The sequence below is a fragment of the Ammospiza nelsoni genome, chromosome 2, assembly GCF_027579445.1.
Source record: "Ammospiza nelsoni isolate bAmmNel1 chromosome 2, bAmmNel1.pri, whole genome shotgun sequence".
Classification (NCBI taxonomy): domain Eukaryota; kingdom Metazoa; phylum Chordata; class Aves; order Passeriformes; family Passerellidae; genus Ammospiza; species Ammospiza nelsoni.
Genome location: NC_080634.1, coordinates 459,019 through 479,922, shown reverse-complemented (window position 1 = coordinate 479,922; position 20,904 = coordinate 459,019). Strand labels below are relative to the sequence as shown.

General features: G+C 48.0%; 1 protein-coding gene across 2 annotated transcripts in view; it reads left to right on the top strand.

The window, feature by feature from the left end:
* The first annotated feature begins 9,298 nt into the window (after positions 1-9,298).
* The window catches only part of EVA1C (eva-1 homolog C), a 32,927-nt gene continuing 21,321 nt past the window's right edge, over positions 9,299-20,904 (top strand). For both annotated transcript variants that reach the window (XM_059466175.1, XM_059466176.1), the window contains exon 1: positions 9,299-9,528. In XM_059466175.1, coding sequence (XP_059322158.1) covers positions 9,402-9,528 — 127 coding nt within the window. In that variant the 5' untranslated portion in view covers positions 9,299-9,401. The remainder of the gene's footprint in view (positions 9,529-20,904) is intronic.

Genomic DNA, 20,904 nt, shown 5'->3' with positions numbered 1-20,904 from the left:
CGAACCGGCCCGGGCCCGCCCCGGAACCGCCCCCGCTCCCGCAGGAAGGGGCGGGAGCAGCCCGGGGCCGTGGAGGAGCCGGACCGCCCTAGCGGGAAGGCTTCCCCAGCTACCAGTGCCGAAGTGGGCAAAAAGAGTTAAAAGTAGCTATTGGAATGGTTTCACGGGACCGTAACCTTGCCACCCCCTGCCATGGGCAGGGACGCCTTTCATTAGGCCAGGTTGCTTCATGCCCTGTCCAGCCTGGCCTTGGGCACTGCAGGGAGCAGGGGCAGCCACGGCTGCTCTGTGCCTGTGCCGCGGCCTGCCCACCCTTACAGGGAACAATTCCTGCCCCATGTCCCGTCTGCAGCAGTCTCTCACCCATCGCTGTCTGCAAGGCCAAGCGGCTTTTTGTCATCCCAGTTTCCCCAGACCGCAGCCCCCTGCGATCCTGAACCAACACGGCTTAAAGTTCGGAGTGGAAGGGGAAAGCACGGAGTGCAGGGAATCGGGGCGGGGAGAGAACTTCCTCAGATACTCCTCTCTCTCCAGGGGAGGGAAAGGCTGCGGGGTGACCTAACCGTGGCTTTACAGTACCTGAAGGGCCCACGGGAGAGACAGAGAGGTACTATTTATAAGGGAGGAGTGACAGAAAAGGGCGATGGCTTCCCACTGCCAGAGTGCAGGCTTAGATGAATTAAAACCTAAACCCTTCCCTTGCTTTCAGCAAGAGTTATTCCAGGACAAGCACAGTGATAAGGAGGAATGGAAAAAGCATTGTTCCAATAAATGGTTTCATATGGAATGACAACAGTGGAAACAGTAGTGGAAGATAGAGTAGATTAGTTCAATAAGAAAAAAATTAAAATAGAAATCTATCGAAATCCAAACCAGATTTTCTTTTTCATATGTGCAAGTAATAAAGGTAACATTAGTATCTTCCTGGGCCTTTTCAAACTGTTTTTCTTTTTGGTTTTTATTTAGCAAAATACTGTAAAAAGAGTGACCCAGAAGAGGGCAACATTCACAGCCGTTCTGAGACCTAGGATGAACAAATGCTTTCACACTGACAGAAGATGCTGCGATGTTTTGAGAGCAGAGGATAGAACAAAATAAAAGAAGCTGAAGTTAGAAGACAGAAAAGGGTAAAATAAAAAGACTACATAAGACTGGGGGGCGTGGAAAGGAAAATGGGAAAATATTAATTACTAGACATTGGGTACAAGGGCTTTTTTAAAGTAATTTATGAGAACAAAGCTAAAAACATATTACTGCTGCTAGTGACATCATGCTCCAAGCTCTGCTAATAATTCCTATTTCTAGGAATACTTAAATTTAACTCACTACATTCCAGCTATTTTTCTGCCTCTTTAGAAGGCAGTGCCATTTAGAATTCACCTCAGTGTAGCAAATTCTGTGCAAAGGTACAGACTTCTCAGCTCTTCCATAAAATATTTTTGGTGGTTCTTCTGGATGATAAGAATCCTTTGTTTCAGTCTTACAGTTTTCTTGAAATCTAAATTTATGGAGGTATCCAAATACATTTGCAGTTCCAGAAATTGATAGGCACATAATGTAGAAGGTTAAGTAACATTCTCAAGAAGGAGTTGCATTGTTATTGAGGGGATGAAAAGGAAGGCCAGAGCTAATAGAACCAGGAAAAAAAGATTTGATTTAACACAGCTTTTAAAAGGCTCAATACTGAGACTGAGATTCTGAGATCTTCCAGCTAGAAGTCCTATTTTCCAGACTTACAAGCCTGATAGTTACCATCACACCATATTTCATAGTTCTAATATTTTAAAAAGTACTGCAGAATGGTACTGAAAGTTATTTTTATTTCATTTTGTTTCAAGTTCAATTATTCTGTCCCCTCGCTGCCTGTGAGGCTGTCAGAGGCTTCCAGGAGGCTGGGGAAGGACACTGCTGCTCTCACTTCCAGCCAGGCCACTTCCATGTTGTGCTGGAGTGCACTTTGAAGCCCGTGTCCTTTCCTTTCTCTGTTCTATCTGACAGCTTTCCTCCCTAAGTCTGCTTTTTGGCAAGCAGCAATTCTGGAGGGCCAGTCAGAGGCCTCAGGCCCAGACAGAATGCATCTGCTCTGCTGTGCCTGTGTGTGCAGCAGATGGGAGCAGAGAATGAGTCAAGCAGCAACCTCTGAGCTGCCCAGCTCCCAGTAAATCAAAATACTCCTCTGTGGTTCTTGCCAGATGAACAGATCATCATATCCAAGTTACACACTGCCCCTCTGGCATTCTCAAGCCTGAAAAACAATTCCTGGTCCCTTGCATGAACCTCAGCCCTCTGCCTTGTTCAAGGAACAGCTCTGGATAGCGGGCTAAGTGAGCCAAGGCACCCTTTCCTGCCTCAGTGAGGACCTCTGAAGCCTTTACTGCCCTGGCAGTGTGTGACCAGCCAAGCCCCAGCCCTGCAGTCCTGCTGGCTTGCCTTTGCCTCCCACTCCTGAACCTTTTCCTGCACTGTGGGATCCTCACCCGTGCGGTCCTGAAGACAAAAATCTGATGTGGCAGAAAGCACAAAGCTTCACCAAGGTTTCCCTTCTGATTCCAGCCTTAAGCACTGCTGTCCTTCTCAGCCAGCCCCTCTCTCTCTATCCAGCCTTTAGCCACGGATGCTTGCTGTTCTGTAGCTAATAGTTGCCACCCTCAGGACTGAGTCTCCTGAGATGCATTTACATCACTCCCCAACCACGTCCTCGTGACCCTTCCCCAACTCAGCCTGATCTCCAGGCCCACAGCCTCTCCCTGCAGATGTGGGGCTGTCTCTGAGTGGGGCAGCTGACACAGCAGTGCATGAGCCCAGCTGTATAGCCCGTGCTAATCCCGGCCCAAACCTGTCCCTTAACCCACTGGTGCTGGGCTGCTGGAGCCCAGTTAAACCTTGAGCCAGCTATCCCAGCACAGCCTGTGCTAATCCCAGCCCAAACCTGTTCCTTAACCCACTGGTGCTGGGCTGCTGGAGCCCAGTTAAACCTTGAGCCAGCTATCCCAGCACAGCCCGTGCTAATCCCAGCCCAAACCTGTCCCTTAACCCACTGGTGCTGGGCTGCTGGAGCCCAGTTAAAGTAACCCCTGTGGTGGCTTCACTTCAAGGCCATCTATCAGTTGTGATCCCCTACCCTACACTGCTAAGAAATGCATTCATTTCTTAAATAATTATTTCATTTTATGTATAAATTAACTATAGAAAGCATTCAGAGGGAATGGATTTAATCCAAAATCCCATCTCTAAAGCTGTAGTTCTCAATGTTTGCTCTTAATTCACACAATTACTCCACAGAAAAGTTTCCTTTGGTTTTTCCCAATATTTCAAGTGTGATACAGAGCTTCTTGTCACATGTTCCTGCTTCCCAGCCTTTGACACCCTGAGGGATCACAGAAGGAGCGAGGGTGGATGCTGCAAGAGATGGGATATCAGGACCCCCTCCTCAGCACAGCCTCCCGGAGGGAATATTCCCAGCACTATCCCTTCTTTGCCATCACGTGTGCGAATGCCCTGTGCCCCACGCTCCCATGATCCTGGACAGCCCGGTGCCAGGCCATACACATGTGTGTGACAGGTCATACACAGTCAGACACAGTCATTGCAGTGCTCCAGTTCCACAAGTTCGGCATGGAGGAGTCCAGGGCATGTGCAAGGTCAGTGTGTGGACCCAGGAGATGAGAGGCTGGCCAGGCTCAAGTAAAACCACAGCTTTTTTTACTCTAGATGCTGCAAAACAAAACCACCTCTCCTCCTCTTCTCCCTCCTCCTCCAATCCCAGAATTATTTCAGCTGCACTGCAAGGAGTGCATTTGAGGCCTGACTAATGGAAATTTGTGTTCCTCCCACAAGGAATATCAGAGCCTGTCGATATGGACAGGGCATTATGAGGGTTTGAGTCAGAGCATGGTGTGAGTCTGGAGCTGGGCTGAGTGCCCAGGTGCTGAAAATGTGTGGAAAGATCAGAAAAGAAGGGAAGAGGACAGGAGAGTGGGGAGGTCAGTGAGCAGGCTGTGAAGAGCTGGAGGAGCTGGAACCACCTCTGAGCATCTACTGCAGCACTCAGGGTATCTTCTGTGTACTGAAATCCTTCCCAGCTTCTGCACATGGAATAATCCCCAAGCATCATCCACTCTGAGTTAGTTTGGCATGGCCACTGAGTCACAGAATTTACCTGAAAGCCCTTACAAACACTGCAAAAATTATTTTCAAATTTTGTTATTTGCCTTTAACTTCACAGTGCTCAGGTCGAATTAGCCTGAGGTCTGGATCTCAAACCTATCAGCTCTCACTGGTTAGATATTGATATGGGCTACTCTTTTCTGAAACACTACCAGTTTTCCATGCCTTTACATATCTAACTTGAGAGGCCCTGAAGCCTGATTTTTTCAAGGCTCTTGGAAAAGCCACAGTTTTTTTTTCAGTGTTTTGACATTGATTCTGTGGCTTTAAAAAGCTTCAGTCTTGAATTTCAAGTACATAATCATTAGTCATTTTGGAAAATCTTAGCTGAAATACTTATTTCTTAAAGGGGAACAGTGACAACAACCATCAAAGGCAGGCTTATAAAACCATAATAAAGCACTTCCACAAAGAGCTTGTTTTCCAAGAGCATGGTCCAGCCAGCAAGTCTGTCCTAATGTCCTTCCTAAGCTGAGAGGCAGGACACACATCTTTGCCAGTGTGTCTTTGAAGCATCATGTCAGGAAGTGACCAGGGACAACTTGGGTGCTTTAAGAGGGCAAGAACACAAACCCAGGACCTTTTCCTTGGTGCAGTTGCTCTGCCTCCACCTTAGGTCATGTTTTCTCTTGTTTCCAGCACAAGCTCTGTGAGATGGGCCGTGCCTCTTGCTTCATGTCTATACAAGTGCCAGGTGCACTGCTAGAAGAAGCAATCTGTGTACAGGAGAAGTGCCAGCACGACTGGCAGCGCTCGGGGGTGAGCAGTGGGGCCTTTCTGCTGTGCCTGGTGAGGTTTCATTCCAGTGAATCGTGAGGAGGCTGGCTGTACAAACCTCATGGGCCACATCCTCTGTCCTGTGAGGTGCTCAGGGTCTCTCTGGTGTTATGGCCAGTTTGGCCAAGGAGCAGCTCGGGAGCACAAAACTCAAAGCTGGTTTAGCTGAGCTTGCTCTCTCTGAAGCGAGTCAAAAAATAGCAAAACCAGCAAATATTTCCCCTCCTTCTAAACCTGCTGCGTGGAGTGCTTACTCAGGATTCATTCAAATTTCTCTTTACACACACGAGAGTGTTTCCTAACTCTGGCTCACCGAATGGTGCCCTCACATTCAAATTACAGTACACTTGAAGATCTTGTTAGATCTTTATTATTATCCATAGCACCTTGTGAGAACTTACAGCATCCAAAACACATTTAGAATTAGAAAAAAATGGTGAACAAGCTTCCCTACAACCATCTTCAGCTTGTATCCATAGAAATAGAGGCTGGATTGGGAAAAACGCAGTCTATTATTTTAAATAATCACCATAGAGTGATTACTGTAAAGTATGTGCTTTGTTTTAAGTGCTCTGACACTCATTTCCATAGAAACAGACGGAGGATAGCAACCCACTTGTTTGAACTGTCCTGTACATTCTGTCTGGGGCAGAATGCAGGAATATAAAATGTTTAAAAATGTGGGAAAAGCCTGGGGTTTTGTTCTTAATTTTTTGCTTTGTTTTGTTTTAATCCTGAAAAGCCAAAAAGAACATTAGGAAAATTCCTGGAAACTTTATTCTGGGAAAATAAAATTAAAATGACAAATGTCAGCTCTTAAAAATTTACAGGGGAGAAAGCAGGAAGAAAAAGCAGTAAGGGGTGTAGTGGTGAGAAGTGTACACACAGACATGTGTGTGTGTGTTTGTGAGAAACTCTTGAGATTTTTTTCTGACAGTTTTTGTTATTGTACAATCAATCTAGTGATTTTTTTCACTAATAGAAAAATTTAGGCCATCTAACTCAACTGTCTCTTCTTTTTTCACATTATTTTTTTAACATTCACTTTCTTTTATTTCACATTGTTTACTTCTTAACTGACACACTAATTTTATTGGAATTCCCATACACTAAGTCATGATATGAGCTTTGAATTGGCAGTTGGAGTGAAGTTCAGGGGAAAATTATTAATGTGGAGAAAAATAAGTTAAGTGCTCAGATTTTGGCTTTGCTTTTGCCAAGCTTGCATGTAACAACACAAATCCTGCATTTCTGGCACTGTGAAATGATTTCTTTTCTCCCCAAGTCCAAAAGAGAGAAACTCTCTGAAGCAGATGTGATATCTCTCCTGGGTTCTAACTCCTGGAGTTTTGTGTGATTTTTTTTCCTTTGGGGGAATAAAAAGGAATCTAATTCCTATCGCTTGTGAGGAAAGGATAAGATTCTGTAATTCAACATGCTGAACATGTCTGGATTAGTTATATTGTCTTGCAGCAGCTGAGTATTGCCAGCTTCTGGGAGCTGCATTCTGCACATCATGATGAACACTGTCTCCCTTCCTGCCTTTGTGTTCTACACTCCTGTCTCCAAGTTTACTATTTAAGCACTACCCATCACAGGGTAAAGGGAAAAGCAGAGATTTGCAAGACTACTTTTCATATTTTAGGTTACTTGGTTTTAGGTTTGTTTTGAATAGCAAAGTAGCCCCCATTCAGAGGGAAAAGAAAAAAACCCACTATATACATACATACACACACACACATACACACATACATACATACATACATGTATGTGTGTAAAAAAATATAGATGCCATTCAGTTCCTGTCAGCCACAGTGTCCATAAGTTTTCCTCCTCCACAGGAAGGCTTCCCTCGAAGGCAGATGTCTGCAAGCAGGAGCAGCCAGCTGCCTCGTGTGCAGTCACTCAGCCCTCAGTGCTTCACCTCCCTGGAGGCTGGCTGTGTTTCGAACCTCTCCCAGTTCAGTCATTCCTCTTGGAAACTGCCTCTGCCTTTGGGTTGCACCTGCAGAGTGCCAAAAGCATCCCAGGCTCATTCCTGCACTTGGGGATCATGGTCTTTTGCTTACAGCACCACCAGGCTAGGAAAAGCTGTGTTGTCTCACTGGGAACAGAAAGTTCACGAGTGCTCATTAGACCTTCTGATTCAAAGCCTTTCAAGCACAGGCATGGGATACTTCCCAGTTATTTTTGATGCTGTGTATATTCTTCTGCAGTGATTGTGTACTTGTCACAGATCTGTAGTCTGCTCAGTCACTCACAGCACACTGAGTGGTCATTGTTGACATCTGTTCCAGGGAGCAATGAGCAGATGTGAGAGAAGGAGGTGAAACACCTCCTGCTAGAGCTGGAACAGGTGGTCTGAACATGAGATATCTCTCTGTTGGCTGTACAGGGAGTGGAGCTTTGGCATCCTGAAGTCACAGATGGGCTGACTGCACCCACCTGAGGTTATGGCAGATACGAGGTCACAGCAGCTAGGAAGTTGGGATGGACAGGTAAGTTCACCCTAATTACCTGAACACCTTTCTAGAGGATCCAAGTGTGGCCTCCAAATGCTTCTCTGTGAAAATCTGTGCTGCTTGCTCCCCAGCATTCATTTCTGCCTTTCGTGGGACCGACCTGAGACAGCAAGTGCAGGGAGGGTCAGATTGAATGATCAGGTACAAGGTCAGGGGGACAAAGGAGGGGAGTAGGGGAGACTCCCACAAGTCTCCTTCCAGTTCCCTGCTGGAAGGCAGCGGGTAACTGGCTGAGTTCAGGGCAAACACTGTCCTTATCTGAAGCAGCCAGCAGCAAGGGCTTCACCTGCAGAGCTGCTGTTCCCTCTCCCCATCTGTGTTTGAGCTGCAGATGTTTCAGAGTGATTTTATACTGTTATTTCGGCATCTTTGATCCCCTTTATCTGAGTCCAGTAACACTTGATGGAGTGTCCCTGACCTCGGACAGGTTCATGTGAAACCTGTTTTGTTCTTATCTGCCCAAGACTAAGGAAGCATAGGCTAATATATGTGTTACCCTGTTGTTTTTCTGTGTGTGAAGAGTAACAAAAGTGGATTCAGATTCAAACATGAAGACCAAGTTGTTCAAAGTTCAGTGTAACCTCTGAAAAGAAGTGCCAAACTTTGGAAATTCAAATCTGGATGCATTCCAACTTCAGTTGGAACAGGAGGAGAGGAATAGATTTAACACAATTCGTTTGGTTCCATCATCTTTCACTGACTCACTCGGGGTGTTTTTTTCAGGAGATCAGTGTGATCATGCATGGATATTCATGTTTACCCACAGCCCCAGGAAAAAAGATCCTTTTGTGCCCCATTTCCAGTGTTGGTTCTAAGCTCTCTTACATGAGGACAGCTCTTACAGGAACTGGAAGCTGTCCTGATTTATTCCCTTGGGTGCCTCATCCCTTAAACGAAGCACCAAATTATATTGGAAGGTAGTTTAGCAGGTAGCAATGACAGTTTGTTTGAACTTCTCACTGGTTCACTTTTCTGTATCACAAAAGATTTCAGGGAACGACTTGAACTCTCTCAAAGTGACTTCAAGATGTTTCCTCACTTTGCAGTGAAGGCTTTAAGCCAAGCCTACACACTCCAGGCACGCTGAACTAGAGTCCGGGACTGCGGTCGGGTGGTGTCAGTGCGAGTTCCTTTTGCAGCAAGGAAGAGTCAGTGCTGTTTGCCCGCTGCAATCCCTCATCCGGAGATGCTGCCAGGCGCAGGTCCCAGCTGGCTTCCCTCAGAGACCCGTGAGCCGAGCTGGAAGGGCAGGAGCGGGGCTGGAGCAGCAGCCTTGGAGGGGTCTGGAACGGGAGCCGAGGTGTGAGGGCAGGAACGGGGCTGGAGCAGCCCTGGCAGGGTCTGGCACGAGAGCCGAGGGCGCCTGGAGTAGGGAACGCAGGGAAGCTGGGCTGCGGGAACAGGGAGTGATGGGGAGCACCTTGCACCTGTCTCGGGAAAAACACAAGCGGGGAAATGTGGTCGCGGTGTGTGTGCAAGTCCGTGACCGTCCTGCCACCATTGCCAAGCAATAATGAGGGGGGAGACGGTGAAATCGAGCCTCTTGTCCGGGAGGGAGGCGCGAACGGCTCGGAGAGGGGTGGGGAGAGCCGGGGAGGGCGGGCGAGGTGCAGCCGGCTCTGAGTCAGCCCGGCCGCGCGATGTGCGCCGAGGGCAGTGCCCGGCGCGGCGCCGCCGGGAGCCCGCGTCCCTCCCGTCCCTCCCGTCCCTTCCCGTGCCTTCCCCGCCGCCCCCGCGCCCCGAGTGCCCGCGGCCGCCGGACCCGCTCCCGCCGCGGCCGCTGGCAGGGCCGCTCCGCCCTCGCCCTCCTCCTCCTCCCACGCGGGGCAGGGGCAGCCCCGAGGGCGCCGGGGGGGCCGCGCCGGCAGCCGGGCCCGGCTGCACCATGTGAGGCGGCGGGGCTGCCCCCCGGCCCGAGCCGCGCCGTCCCGCACCATGAGGGACGGGCATGCGGGGCTGCACCCACGCCGCGCTCAGGTAGAGCCCGGGCGGCTCCTCCGCCTCCTGTCCTGCGTGCTCCTGCTGTGCGGCGCCGAGGTCGCGGCTCTCGCCGACTTCTCAGGTACGGGCGGGCACCGAGCGGCGGCTCCCGGCTCCGGGGGCTCCGGGGGGCTCCGGGGGCGGGCACGCCGCGGGCAGGGTCCGGCGGGGCTGTCAGACCCCGCAGTGCCCTGAGGGGACCGGCGCGTCCAGCGCAGCGCCGCGGGCTCCCGGCCGGAGCGCGCCCGGAGCCGCGGATTCCCGGAGCGCTCCGTGCTCCCTTCGCGGGGCCGGGGCCGGGCCTGCACCCCGGGCAGCGCGGGGCCGACGTGCCGAAAGGAGGCGGGAGGAGGAGAGGGTTAAGGGCTGCCCGAGGGGCCGGCTGGGCAGGGACACGGGGAGCGGAGCTGTCGTTGCGCGGTGGGAACGCTGGGCGTGGAGCGGCCGGGGCCTGACCAAAAGTGCGTGGAAATCCCTGGAAAGGTTCCCACTTTCTCCTGGAGACTTGGAGTCGGGCCCTGAGGGAGCGAACAAGTGCTGCCCTCCTCTCTGCTGGGAGGGAAGCTCGGAGCATGAGAGGGGTGGATGAGGGGAGTCCCTTCCCGGGAAGCAGAGGCACCCGCTGCCGCCCAGGAATCACAGATCTCTGCGAAGGTGCTGCATCACCGCGGGAACTGGGGAAATATCCTTGTTTCCATCAAGATGAGGAAGCAGCCTCTATTCTTTGTAACTTTTCTTTGTAACTTTCACTCTTGTAACTTTTCTGGTGCTCCCGGACATCCCACTGCTGTTATTAAGTCATTTAGAGGGGTTGTTTCTCTCCTCTCTGTGTGTCACAGCGAGCGCAGCATATTCCTGGCAGCTGGAAGCTTAAGGAACTGCCTCTAGGGCAGAAGGCAAACCTTTCCCGTATTGAACAGAGCAGAACTTCCCAAAAGCCAGTCGAGTGCACTGGAACAAAGTTAATATATAATTAATAGCCAATATGTGCTGTTATGCATTTTAATATAGTTCGTGTTGATACAGTTCAATATGCTGGTCATGGTTCTGCAGAAACTATTTCCTCAGCAAAATACAGAAAAATACAGTTTGTAATTTTTAAAATTATGTCCAGCTCCACGAGCCTGACAATTTCTAAGCAAGCAGCCATGAAATATAAAGACCAGAATTATGTACTTGGATAAGCTACATTTCTCATATTAAATTCCTTTCACATATAAAAGGCTCTTAAATGCTTGCTGTCTCATCCTTTGGTGGTGGTTTTTTTTTTTTTTTTTTTTTGCTTAACTGCTGGTTTGGGATGTTAGTTTTGGAATCACATGGTGGTTCTCCACAATAACATAAAACCAATGTTCACATTTTCCTTTTCAACTAGCCACTGAGTTAAAAAATATCCCTTTATGTAGGAAAGTTCCTCTCAAAAAAGTCTGTTCATTTTTAAAATTATGTTATTTAGATAAGGTTATCCAAGATTAAATTCAGAAGTACTCATTGTGCACTGAGTTTTCCAAATAGGTAGAATGACCAGAGAAAAAAGCTGTCTCACCCCAGAGATCAGTATTAAACATGACATGCAGACGTTTCAGTAAATAAAATGTAGAAAAGGAAAGCAGACTCCAGAATTCCTACCAGCCTGGGAAGCTCCCAGGTCTGAACAAATTCTGCTCACGTTTTAATTATAACATGGAGATCTAATCTAGAATGACAGAAAAGACCAAAATACTACTGTAACCTTTAAAAAACAGTATGCAGAGCATAGGGAGAAGTTTTTAGCGGCTCCCAAAGCTGGTGCTGTGTCCCAGGAGCTGGCAGAGGTGAGGGGACACCCTGCAGTGCCATCCTCAGGCCGTTTGATGCTGTTAAAGGAGTACGAGCTCCAGAACAGCAGCTTGCAGAGGAGTCTGTGGAGTTGCTGATTTCCCTTCTTTGCTCCCTCCCTCGGCAGGAGCAGCAACTGGATTCTCCTGGACTCTGCCACAAACCTGGCCTGTTCCAAGCGCCTTGCAGCTGAAAGCGCAATGAGGCCTCTACCCCCAGAGCCCAAACTCTTTTCCTCTCTCCTCCTCTGCTCGCCATTCTGAGAGCTTCCAGAATTCCTTCCTGCCCCGCTGCCAGCCTCCAGCACCTGCCCGTGTCATTTCTGTTCCTCCCCTAATGCAGGTCTCAGTTGTGCCAGCGGTTCCACCCTGCCCGGAGCCCTTTGTCCATCACCAGCCCTCGCCGTGTGTCTGTAACAACCCGGGGATGCTCCCTCTGGGATCTGTGGGATGCTCTGGAAAGGGGAGCAGGGAGCAGTGTATAGGGAAGGGTTATTACTAATATTTATAACTTGGGATTTGGGGTCTGTATTTTTTCTACTACTGACAGCTGCAAGTCCTTGCTCTCATCTGTCTAGCTTTTAACTATGAGAAAAAAAATCTGTCTATTTCGTTGGCTTTTTTGTTTGGTTGCTTAGGTTTTTTTAAGTGAGACATTTCTTCACTGTGCAATAACATTTTGTGGATTGGTATTTTCTAGGGGAGAAAAATGTTCTGAAATAAGACACCAGCAGCAGCTCAAAATTCAACTCTGTGAGAACAACTCAATTGTTTCTCTTAATGGAAATAAGAGTTTCTCTTATTTTGACACAATAGTTTCTCTTATGTTGACACAATAAAGATCTGCATAATCAATGTTTTTCTGGCAGCTTGAAGCAATAAACAAGAAATTTAGATGTTGGACTCGATGATCTTGCAGGTCTTTTCCAACCTTAATGATTCCACAAATCTATATTTATTAGTTCCATTAGTTACTGAAAGTGGAGAAGTGCTCTGAGGCCTGCAGTCCTCAGTGTGATTAATTTTTCAAAGTGGAATCCAGGTATTCATGCCCATATTTAAACTGAAAGAAGAGAGATTCAATCCACAGTTCTGTCCTTAGACCTTCATGAATATGACAGTGGTCCTACAAATACAGAATTTTCTTCCCCTCATGCCTGTTCTTCAAAGCACACCTTGTTAACTAAAATTCTTCTTTATTTTCTCAGTGATCACTGGTATCTTTCACAGTTTGGATCAGGTCCCATTGCAGGGGGCTGCTGTGAATTTTGCTGGTTCTCCAGTCTCTGAGCACCCTGGGCTCTCAGGACAGTACCACAGGAGCCATTTTTCAGGACATCAGGGCTTCAGGACATCAGGACAGCCACTTTTCAGGACATCAGGACAGTCCTTTCCTCACAGCTCCTCTGTGTTCAAGGGCTGGTTCCCAAAGCAGGCCAAACAAGAGTCCGCAAACCCAGCAGACTCTTCCCAGTGTTTCACACTGTGGGTGTCCCAGCTTCTGAGAGAGCGCTGGCTTGGCTGGGATGGTGGCACTCTGTGGGACCTTCCAAGAGCAGGGATCCCGGCTCCTCATCTTCCTCATGCCCTGCTCTCCATGCTGGAGTGGCAAAAGGCCCCAGCTCTCCATCCTATCCCCACCCCTTCCCTGTCTGTGGGACCTTCCCAAGGGCAGGGGTCCCTGCTCCTCATCTTCCTCATGCCCCTGCTCTCCATGCTGGAGTGGCAAAAGGCCCCAGCTCTCCATCCTATCCCCACTCCTCCTCCCACCTTTTCCCTGTCTGCTGACAAAGCAAACTGACCCCTTCTCCATCTGGGAACAAACTCCTTCTCTCTGGGAACAGCGAGGAACATCCATTCACCCCTTTTTGTGCTCCTTCCTCCCTTTGCTGTTCTCCTGCTGCTCTGAGCTCGGGCTGGCCTCGCCTCCTTGGCTCGCTCTCCACTCAGTCTCCCTTTCCTTACCTGAGTCCCAGCCAGGTTTTCTGGGCAGCTCTCAAGCAATGTGCCTGTAACTGAAGATCAAAAATGAAGTAATTGTGATTGCATAACTGGGGTGAGGAGTGACTTTCTGGAGTTAACAGAAAGCAGCCACTTCTCAGGGGTAGAACCTTTTAATCTCTGTCCACTGGTGTCAGGTTTTCTGTCTTTTCCTGCAAAACAGTTCAGACAGCACTGAGCTTCGCTTTAGCTCCACAGACTTGGTCTCCTGACCCAACCACAGGAACAAGTGGATCTAATGAAAAAACAAACCAGTTCACCCAAGAAATGTAATCTGCTCCTGTGACTTCTCTGCATTAAAAGTTTCCATTAAGTTCTGTGGCATTCACCCATCCCAGATTCTCCCAGCTAAAAGGAAAGCAAACAAATGCTTTGTTTGTAGTAATGTGGCAGGATCAATCACTACCAACCACAACGATGCAGAGGTTTTTCTGTTGGCTTTGTGTTGGTCAGATGAAGTCCTGTACAAATTTTCTTGAGTCAGTTCTGTTGACTCACCGTGGCAATTGTAGCATGTCCTTCCAGCAGGATGTTTAAAGAAGTGCTGCAAGGAGTGATGCAACAATGCATCTTCTCAGCACTGCCTTGTCAAAGTCAAGTGTTCATTGCTTCATTGAAGAAAAGCATTTCATGTTAGAAATGTGTTTCATTTCAGCTATGTGTGAGTTAAACCTCAAAGTCTGGTTTAAAGTTTCCCTGAGTGAAGTGGGCTCTGGTCTGGGATTTGTTCTGTGGAATAAAGAAGTGTGTGTCAGAGCAGAGATTTTAGTTTAGATCATGGTGCTGAGACCCAAGGTTTTGTTTCAGGCTTTTTCCTGCAGTTCTTTTTGCCTTTCTGAGGAAGTGTAACTTATGAAAGCACATTTCAGGTGTGTAATATTTTTTGTTAAGTCCACTGATGAATTAAGGGATGGTGTGATGCCCTTGCCCCTAGAGATGTTGGGGAATTCAGACACAGACACAGAACTCGAGTTCCTGAGCTCCGCTGCTCAGAGTCCAACACGTTTGAGTCTCTCAGATTCTCACAATTTGGGGCAGAACTCTCTCTGTTCCCCTGGCACACTGCTGGCACCTGACACCCCATATGCTATTTTTATTCCAAATAAATAGCAGGGATTGGCTTCCCTGTGCCTTCCTGTTCCATCTGCTGCTGAATCCTTCGCAGTGAGGCAGAGCTCCCAGTCTCACCTTTACTGGGGAAAGGCACTACAGACTGTTCCAGACAAATACTCCGCTCTTGTTGGACGTGTCCCCAGACACACAGGGCACTGTCTGACCAGTCAACACTTAGCACAATTCTGTCATCTGCCAGCCATAATGTACAACTGAAACAGAAATATTTTGATATATTACCCAACACAGAGAAAATAGTGTCTTAAGGGAGCTGAGGAGCAGAAGGAGGCGTGGTCATGCCTTATTTGTTCAGCATTGGTGAGTCATTTCATCTGAATTTCTAGGCATTTTAAGAGTTTTGCTTCAAAGGTCTATTGTGTGCCTTCTGGCAACAAATTAAATACCAGTGAGGTTTGGCTCTTAATTTAGAATTAATTTTAAAACATCACTCACTATATAAGACCTAATTGAAAGCCTATGGTCACTGGAACAACTCCCAAGGATTTCACTGGGCTTTGGATGAGGGTCTCAAAGCCACAAATATCTGTTTGTTTTTCTTCATTGTATTTAATCTTGGATGGGAAGACAAGAATTATTCTTTCAGAATAGTTTTGTAGTTTTTAAACTTCATTTCTTTGGGCTAGAACTGAGTAGAAGACAAAGAAATGTTGGTGTAAAGAAAATCATCAAGTGCTGAGAGTGAAGTGGGGAGTGTATTTTTGCTTTTCTAGCTTGGACTTGCTGTACTATAAACCATCATAGCACTGCAGATCTGTGAGCTGCCAGATTTCTGATTTTTTCTGATCTTTTCAGATTTTCTGATTTTTTCTGAATATCAAATATAAATGGGGATACAAAAAAATGCACAGCTTGAGTCAAAGTTGTGTTTCCAAGAGAAAACCTGTGTTTTGTTTTCTGAGGTGGCAATGAACAGCCCCCTGGCTCTCCTGGGGAACATGAAGGTCCATGATCATACATCTGAGTTTTCAGACAAACATTTTCCTCCAGCCCCTGAGGTTCTCCAGCTTGCAGGCTTTGGGAATATTCAAAGTTTTTTCTCTTTGGGCATAAAGAGTCTCTCATTCTGTCTCAGAAACAGTTGCTGCCCACAGAGCCTTTCTCTTGTTACTTCTTGTTAAAGGCACTGGAAGAGGCTACTCTGTGTCCAGATCAAAGGAGGATTTTGGCAAGGGCAGAAAAGAGCTTTAAAGTCTCCCCTAACCCATGGCTCTTGTCAGCTGCTTTAGATGGGATGGAGAAAATCTTCCTTTTCTACTGCACTAGTTCCACGTTGGGTCCAAGACACGTGTTTGCCCTTCTGGCTTCACGGAGTAGCTGAGAGAAATATAACTGGATGTTGGGTGGAGTTTACTGCAGACCCAGGGGTTTGGGGACCAGGAACAGCTTGCCTCTTCTTCCTGACACAAGAAGGAAATAAAAGCAGAAAGCAAGTGAGAAAGCACAAGTGCATAGGGATCTCTCCAGTTCAAGTCCAGGTTGATGAGGCGCGTAAGTGCAGGGTTGGTGTGTAAGTGCAGCATTGTTGTGCAAGTGCAGGTTCATGTGCTTCCCCGCTCTGCAGAACTGTAACTCACAGAACTGCAAGGCTGAGCTGAGTCATGCAGAGGCAGAGGCTTGGTGGTTCCTGGAGAAACTGGGACCAAAATTTACAGGTCTGTTGTTTACTCATGATGGTTTGGCTTTGTTTTTCCAGGAAGAGCTCACAGTTGGCTTCTTGTGTGCTGCTGCTCTCTGAATAAACCCTGTTTAAACTGGAGTGTGGATGAGGCTTTGCACTGAATTATCTGATGGCTACCTGGCCCTTTCTCTGGCCAAAGCAGAATCAAGCTCTTGCTTAATTTGACCCTCAGATTTAACACACAGTGGGAATTAGGTTCAGTAATTCAGGTTATGATTCATGTTATGATCCACAAGGGGGAAAAGGAAGAGAATCTCCTTAGGAAAGCATTCATGTGGATAGAACAGTTCATGGAAAATGTGACTGGTGTCTTGACCACTGCTTTGATTACCCAAAGGCATCCTCACCACTAACTTCAGCATTTTCTTCTTGCAGACTTCATCTGTCAGTCAGGCCAGTGGGAACAAATGCTCCCCTGGCATCAGGCTGCTGGCTCTCCAGGATAACCATCCTGCCACTCCTGCTGCCAGTCCTCTTGCAGCATTCGGCATTGAGACTGAATTGAAAGGGGCAGCTCAGGCTTCAATTGCCATGAAACTTGTAGGAGCTTTGTTTCTTTGAGCCCTGCACCCCTCAGTTTGAAACTGGCCATTAAGTTTAAAAAATGTTGAGCTGAGTAAAGGAGTGGCAGATGGACAGAGGTCAGGATCTCATAAGATTCCTCTCCTTAGAAATGGGCACCTGAAAAGTCTCAAGGACCAATTCTAAGAAAAGCAGCAACTTTGAGTGCTCTGAAGCCAAAGTAGGCATTTGGAAATGGAATGGGGTTTGTGGTCACTGTCTTATTACTGAAACTAGATTATGCCTAGTTTTTCCAGGGAAACATCTATCACTGCTTTAAAAAAAAGATTTAGATAATACAAAAAACCAGAGTGATTATATGGAAAACATTTTCCTTGCATAGAAAAACAACTTTTCATGCTATCTCTGCAATACAAGTGAAAGTTGGTAGGGTTTGAAGTTGGTAGGGTGGTAGCAAAGAGAGCAAGGGTTGAGTAAAACGATGAAGCAAGAAACATAGTGTCATGACTTTTAGAAACATTGCAGCCAATTTGCAAACAGCAGGTGACAGGAATGCCCAGAGAGCCCTGTGCACAGAGAGCCCTGGCACAGCAGGACCTGTGGCACAGGCAGGTGACAGGAATGCCCAGAGAGCCCTGTGCACAGAGAGCCCTGGCACAGCAGGACCTGTGGCACAGGCAGGTGACAGGAATGCCCAGAGAGCCCTGTGCACAGAGAGCCCTGGCACAGCAGGACCTGTGGCACAGGCAGGTGACAGGAATGCCCAGAGAGCCCTGTGCACAGAGAGCCCTGGCACAGCAGGACCTGTGGCAGAGCTGCCCCAAGAGCAGCAGAGGGTGTGGCAGTGGGATTCGGGCTGAAACTCAGGAGTTCATTTCTCCTCAGTGCTTCCTTCACAAGCCAACAGAGAAAACACTGCTGGAGAATTGCTGCAGCACCAAACACCAGTCAATATCAGAGCCGTGCTTCCAATGGTGTTTGTAGTAGAGGTTATCAACTATTCTGCTATCACTGCGTGAAATATCTTCCTTCAGATGCACCCAGCTGCCTTGTGTATTTTTAATGAGAGTTGGCACAGTTCTTCACAGAGAGCTGTGGGAGCTGATGGAGATTTACCGGATGGATTATCCTTCTGGGACTCCCACAACAACAGGTGTGCTATTTCTATCCATTTTGCTCTAAAATAGATGGGTATGTCTTTAAAATGAGCTGGCAAATTTCTGTGCTAATGAAACTAAATTGAACAATACACAGGAACTGTGTTACTAAATCTGTGTGTGAAGGCCCAGTTCTGAGGACCTCCACAGCCTGTGGACTGCTCAGCCTCAGCCTCTAAAAAGACTGCACTGCAAAGTTGCTGTCCTACCCAAAAGACATCACCTGAGCCAAGGCTGTGATTGCTTTTAGTGTGGCTGGGCACTGGGCTCACAGCCTGGAACACTCTTCTCCCTGATCCCTGCATCTGGGGAGCTCAAACACACAGAGAACTTTCAAAATTCCCAGATTCTCAGTGCTTTTCAGCAGAAAAAAAAAAAAAAAATTGGATTTCCATACCTTCAGGTCCACTGCTACTCTTATTGTCACTATTCAAAGTGATTCTGCCAGCTATAACCCCTTAAGAATTCTTTCTCATATAAAGAAATATCTATTTATTCTCCTATGCCAGTTTGGGGGTTTTTTTGTCAGTCATTTTAAAAATCATTTATCAGTTGTCCTTTTCAGTGAAAAGTGATCAGTAGGGCTTTGTCCAGCTGCTCAGCCTCAGTGTTTTGTGTGGTTCTCTGGTGCTATGTTTTTTTAGTTGAAGTTCTTTGTCAAGCCAGTGGATGCTGTGACTAATTTGGCTAATTCTGGAAGAAAGGATTACGCCTGGATTCTGTGCTGGTGTTTGAGTCTCAGTAAAAGATTACAATGAGTGAGTGGTCTGGGTTAGACAGACAGTTGGGTGTGATGATACCTTCTGGCCTCCCAATAATGGGATCTTTTTGTGCCTGTGTGCTTTGGGCTTAACTTCTGAGCCAGCCTCTAATGTCTCGTGCATGATTCCAGATGCAGGGCACTCCGTGCATTGCCATGAGTGTGTGTCCTGGATAAATGGGAAAGTGCCTGGTGGGGCTTTCACACAGGGTGTAGAGATGTTACTGGGACACTGCAGTAGTGCCAGGCTTCCTAATTTAGACAATTCTCATGGCAGTTAGCTTTTTTGGTAGAGTTTCATATTGTTTTAAAGAGTGACATCTATTATTTCTGGAAAAAGAGGAAATTTAAACCCCTCCTCATTACAGAATGATACTTGGAAAAGTAACTGGTACAGCTGAACACCATCTCCCCCTCCACTACCTAACCCAGAAAACAAGGAAATAAAAAACAATATTAGGTTTAAAACATTAAGTAACCTGAGGTTTTTTATAGGGTCTGGTTACGATTCTCTTTGCTCAGGGTAAGACACCCCAAAAGTCACGAGTGTTCTGATTGCCCAGCCCAAGTGAACACAGAGCCATGGCCTCACTGCATGCATGCTGGCTGTGCTCCAGCCCTCCCTGTGCCCTGCTCTTGGGGAAAGGGAATCTCCCTGGCCATCCAGGGGCTGGGGAAGGCCTCTCTGGCCTGCAGGGGACCAGGACTGCAGGGCTGCTGTAGTCCAGCTCCCATTTAGCCAGTAAAAGAAAGCTTTCCCCAAATTCCCAGCTAACTGATACTGATGGAGTAAACACAGTAGGACAGAACAGGGAGCTGCCCCAGGAGGAGGAGTTCAGCCCTCCCAATGCCCTCACTCTGATCACCATGGCTGTTACTACTGGTGTCAGATCAGACCCGATTGCCCCCCAGCTTTACTTTGTTGTTTGGCTGAATTTGCTCCTTGTGGGAAAATCTGTTTCTGAGCAGAAGCCAGTAACAATATGGAGATGCACATGGTCTCAGGAGGGTGAAGCTTCTGCCAGGGGACTGCAGCCCACACTGCCCAGGGAAGGAGGAGAAGCAGCAGCTGCTGAGGAAAATGATGGGTGCAGGGCAGGCAGTGCCCACCATGAGGAGAGGGGACAGGAAAGAGCCTGGGGTTTTTCAGAGGAGGGTGGGAGGAAATTGTGACTTTGGGGTGGGAGTTCTCCCTCAGCACGGGCTGTAAGCTGCCAGGGACTGACTGCTCCACGCGTGTCTGTGTGTGCAATAATGAAAAATGCAGCTTTACCTGGGCTGCCTTGTGAGATGAGCAACTCAGATACTGTGTCACCACTCCTCTTATCAGAGAACATTAGGTTTCAGCAATTTCCATTACTATTTTTATCCCTCATTGTGTGCAAATACACAAGGATTTTAGTGACAGCAGAGTCATGTTTAAGCTGCTTGGAAGGCTGGAGAGCAAGGTATCTTATTTTCACCAGCCCATCTAACGTCATTTTTACAAGTGAACCATATTGCTCCTACAGAATCAGAGCAAGTTTTTTGTAGAGACATTTTCTTACAGGATTGAATAGTTGCAATTGTTGGAGAAAGGTGCTTAGGTGCTGGATTAGGAATTTGCAGGATCAAAGTAGCAGTTAAGATGCCAGGGAACTCATCCAAATCACAGCATAGCTGATATTCTTTAGGGAATACTGGACTGTTTTGTATCCAGCACTCTTGGCCCCACGTAACTTAAAACCCGAAGAACCGAAATGATTGAACCTATTGGGTGGTACCTGTGAGGGTGTGGGGTGCCCACAGCCCATGCAGGGCTGCATGCCCTGCCCCTGTGGCCCCTGTGGCACGGGGGTGATGCCAGAGCAGTGCCACAGGAGCCCCTCTGCAGCCCTGGCCACAGCGGAGTCACCCGGGCGCACCTGGGCACCCGGCCCATTTCCCTGGCACCTCTCGGGAGCAGCCTGACAGAGGAGGGGCTCTGGCAAGGAACTCCAGCTATTTGTGATCTCAGTTACACAGAAAATGAAGGGGATGGGTCTGCTTGTGAACTTGGTTATTGTTTTTAACCCATGAGAAGCTGTGGGGATTGCTGCCAGACCGGTCTCCTTGAGCTCCAGAGTGCAAATGCAGAGCGTGACATTCGTCCTGTCCCAGCTCCAGGGCCCAGCCTGAGGTCAGTGAGGGGAACTGAGCTACAGCTCTGCTGCCCTGGAGGTGCATCTGCCTGGCTCCTGTCCTGCCTGGGCTCTAGACAGGCAACAGGAAAGGTAACAGTGGAGCAGGCTCCTCCACACTCAATAGCTGACAGGGAAGCTGGTTTTCCTTATGCAGATGCACAGCTGGGGCTGGAAAAGATGCCAGGGAACTGACACGTCTGACCCATCCCTGGAAGTGTTCAAGGCCA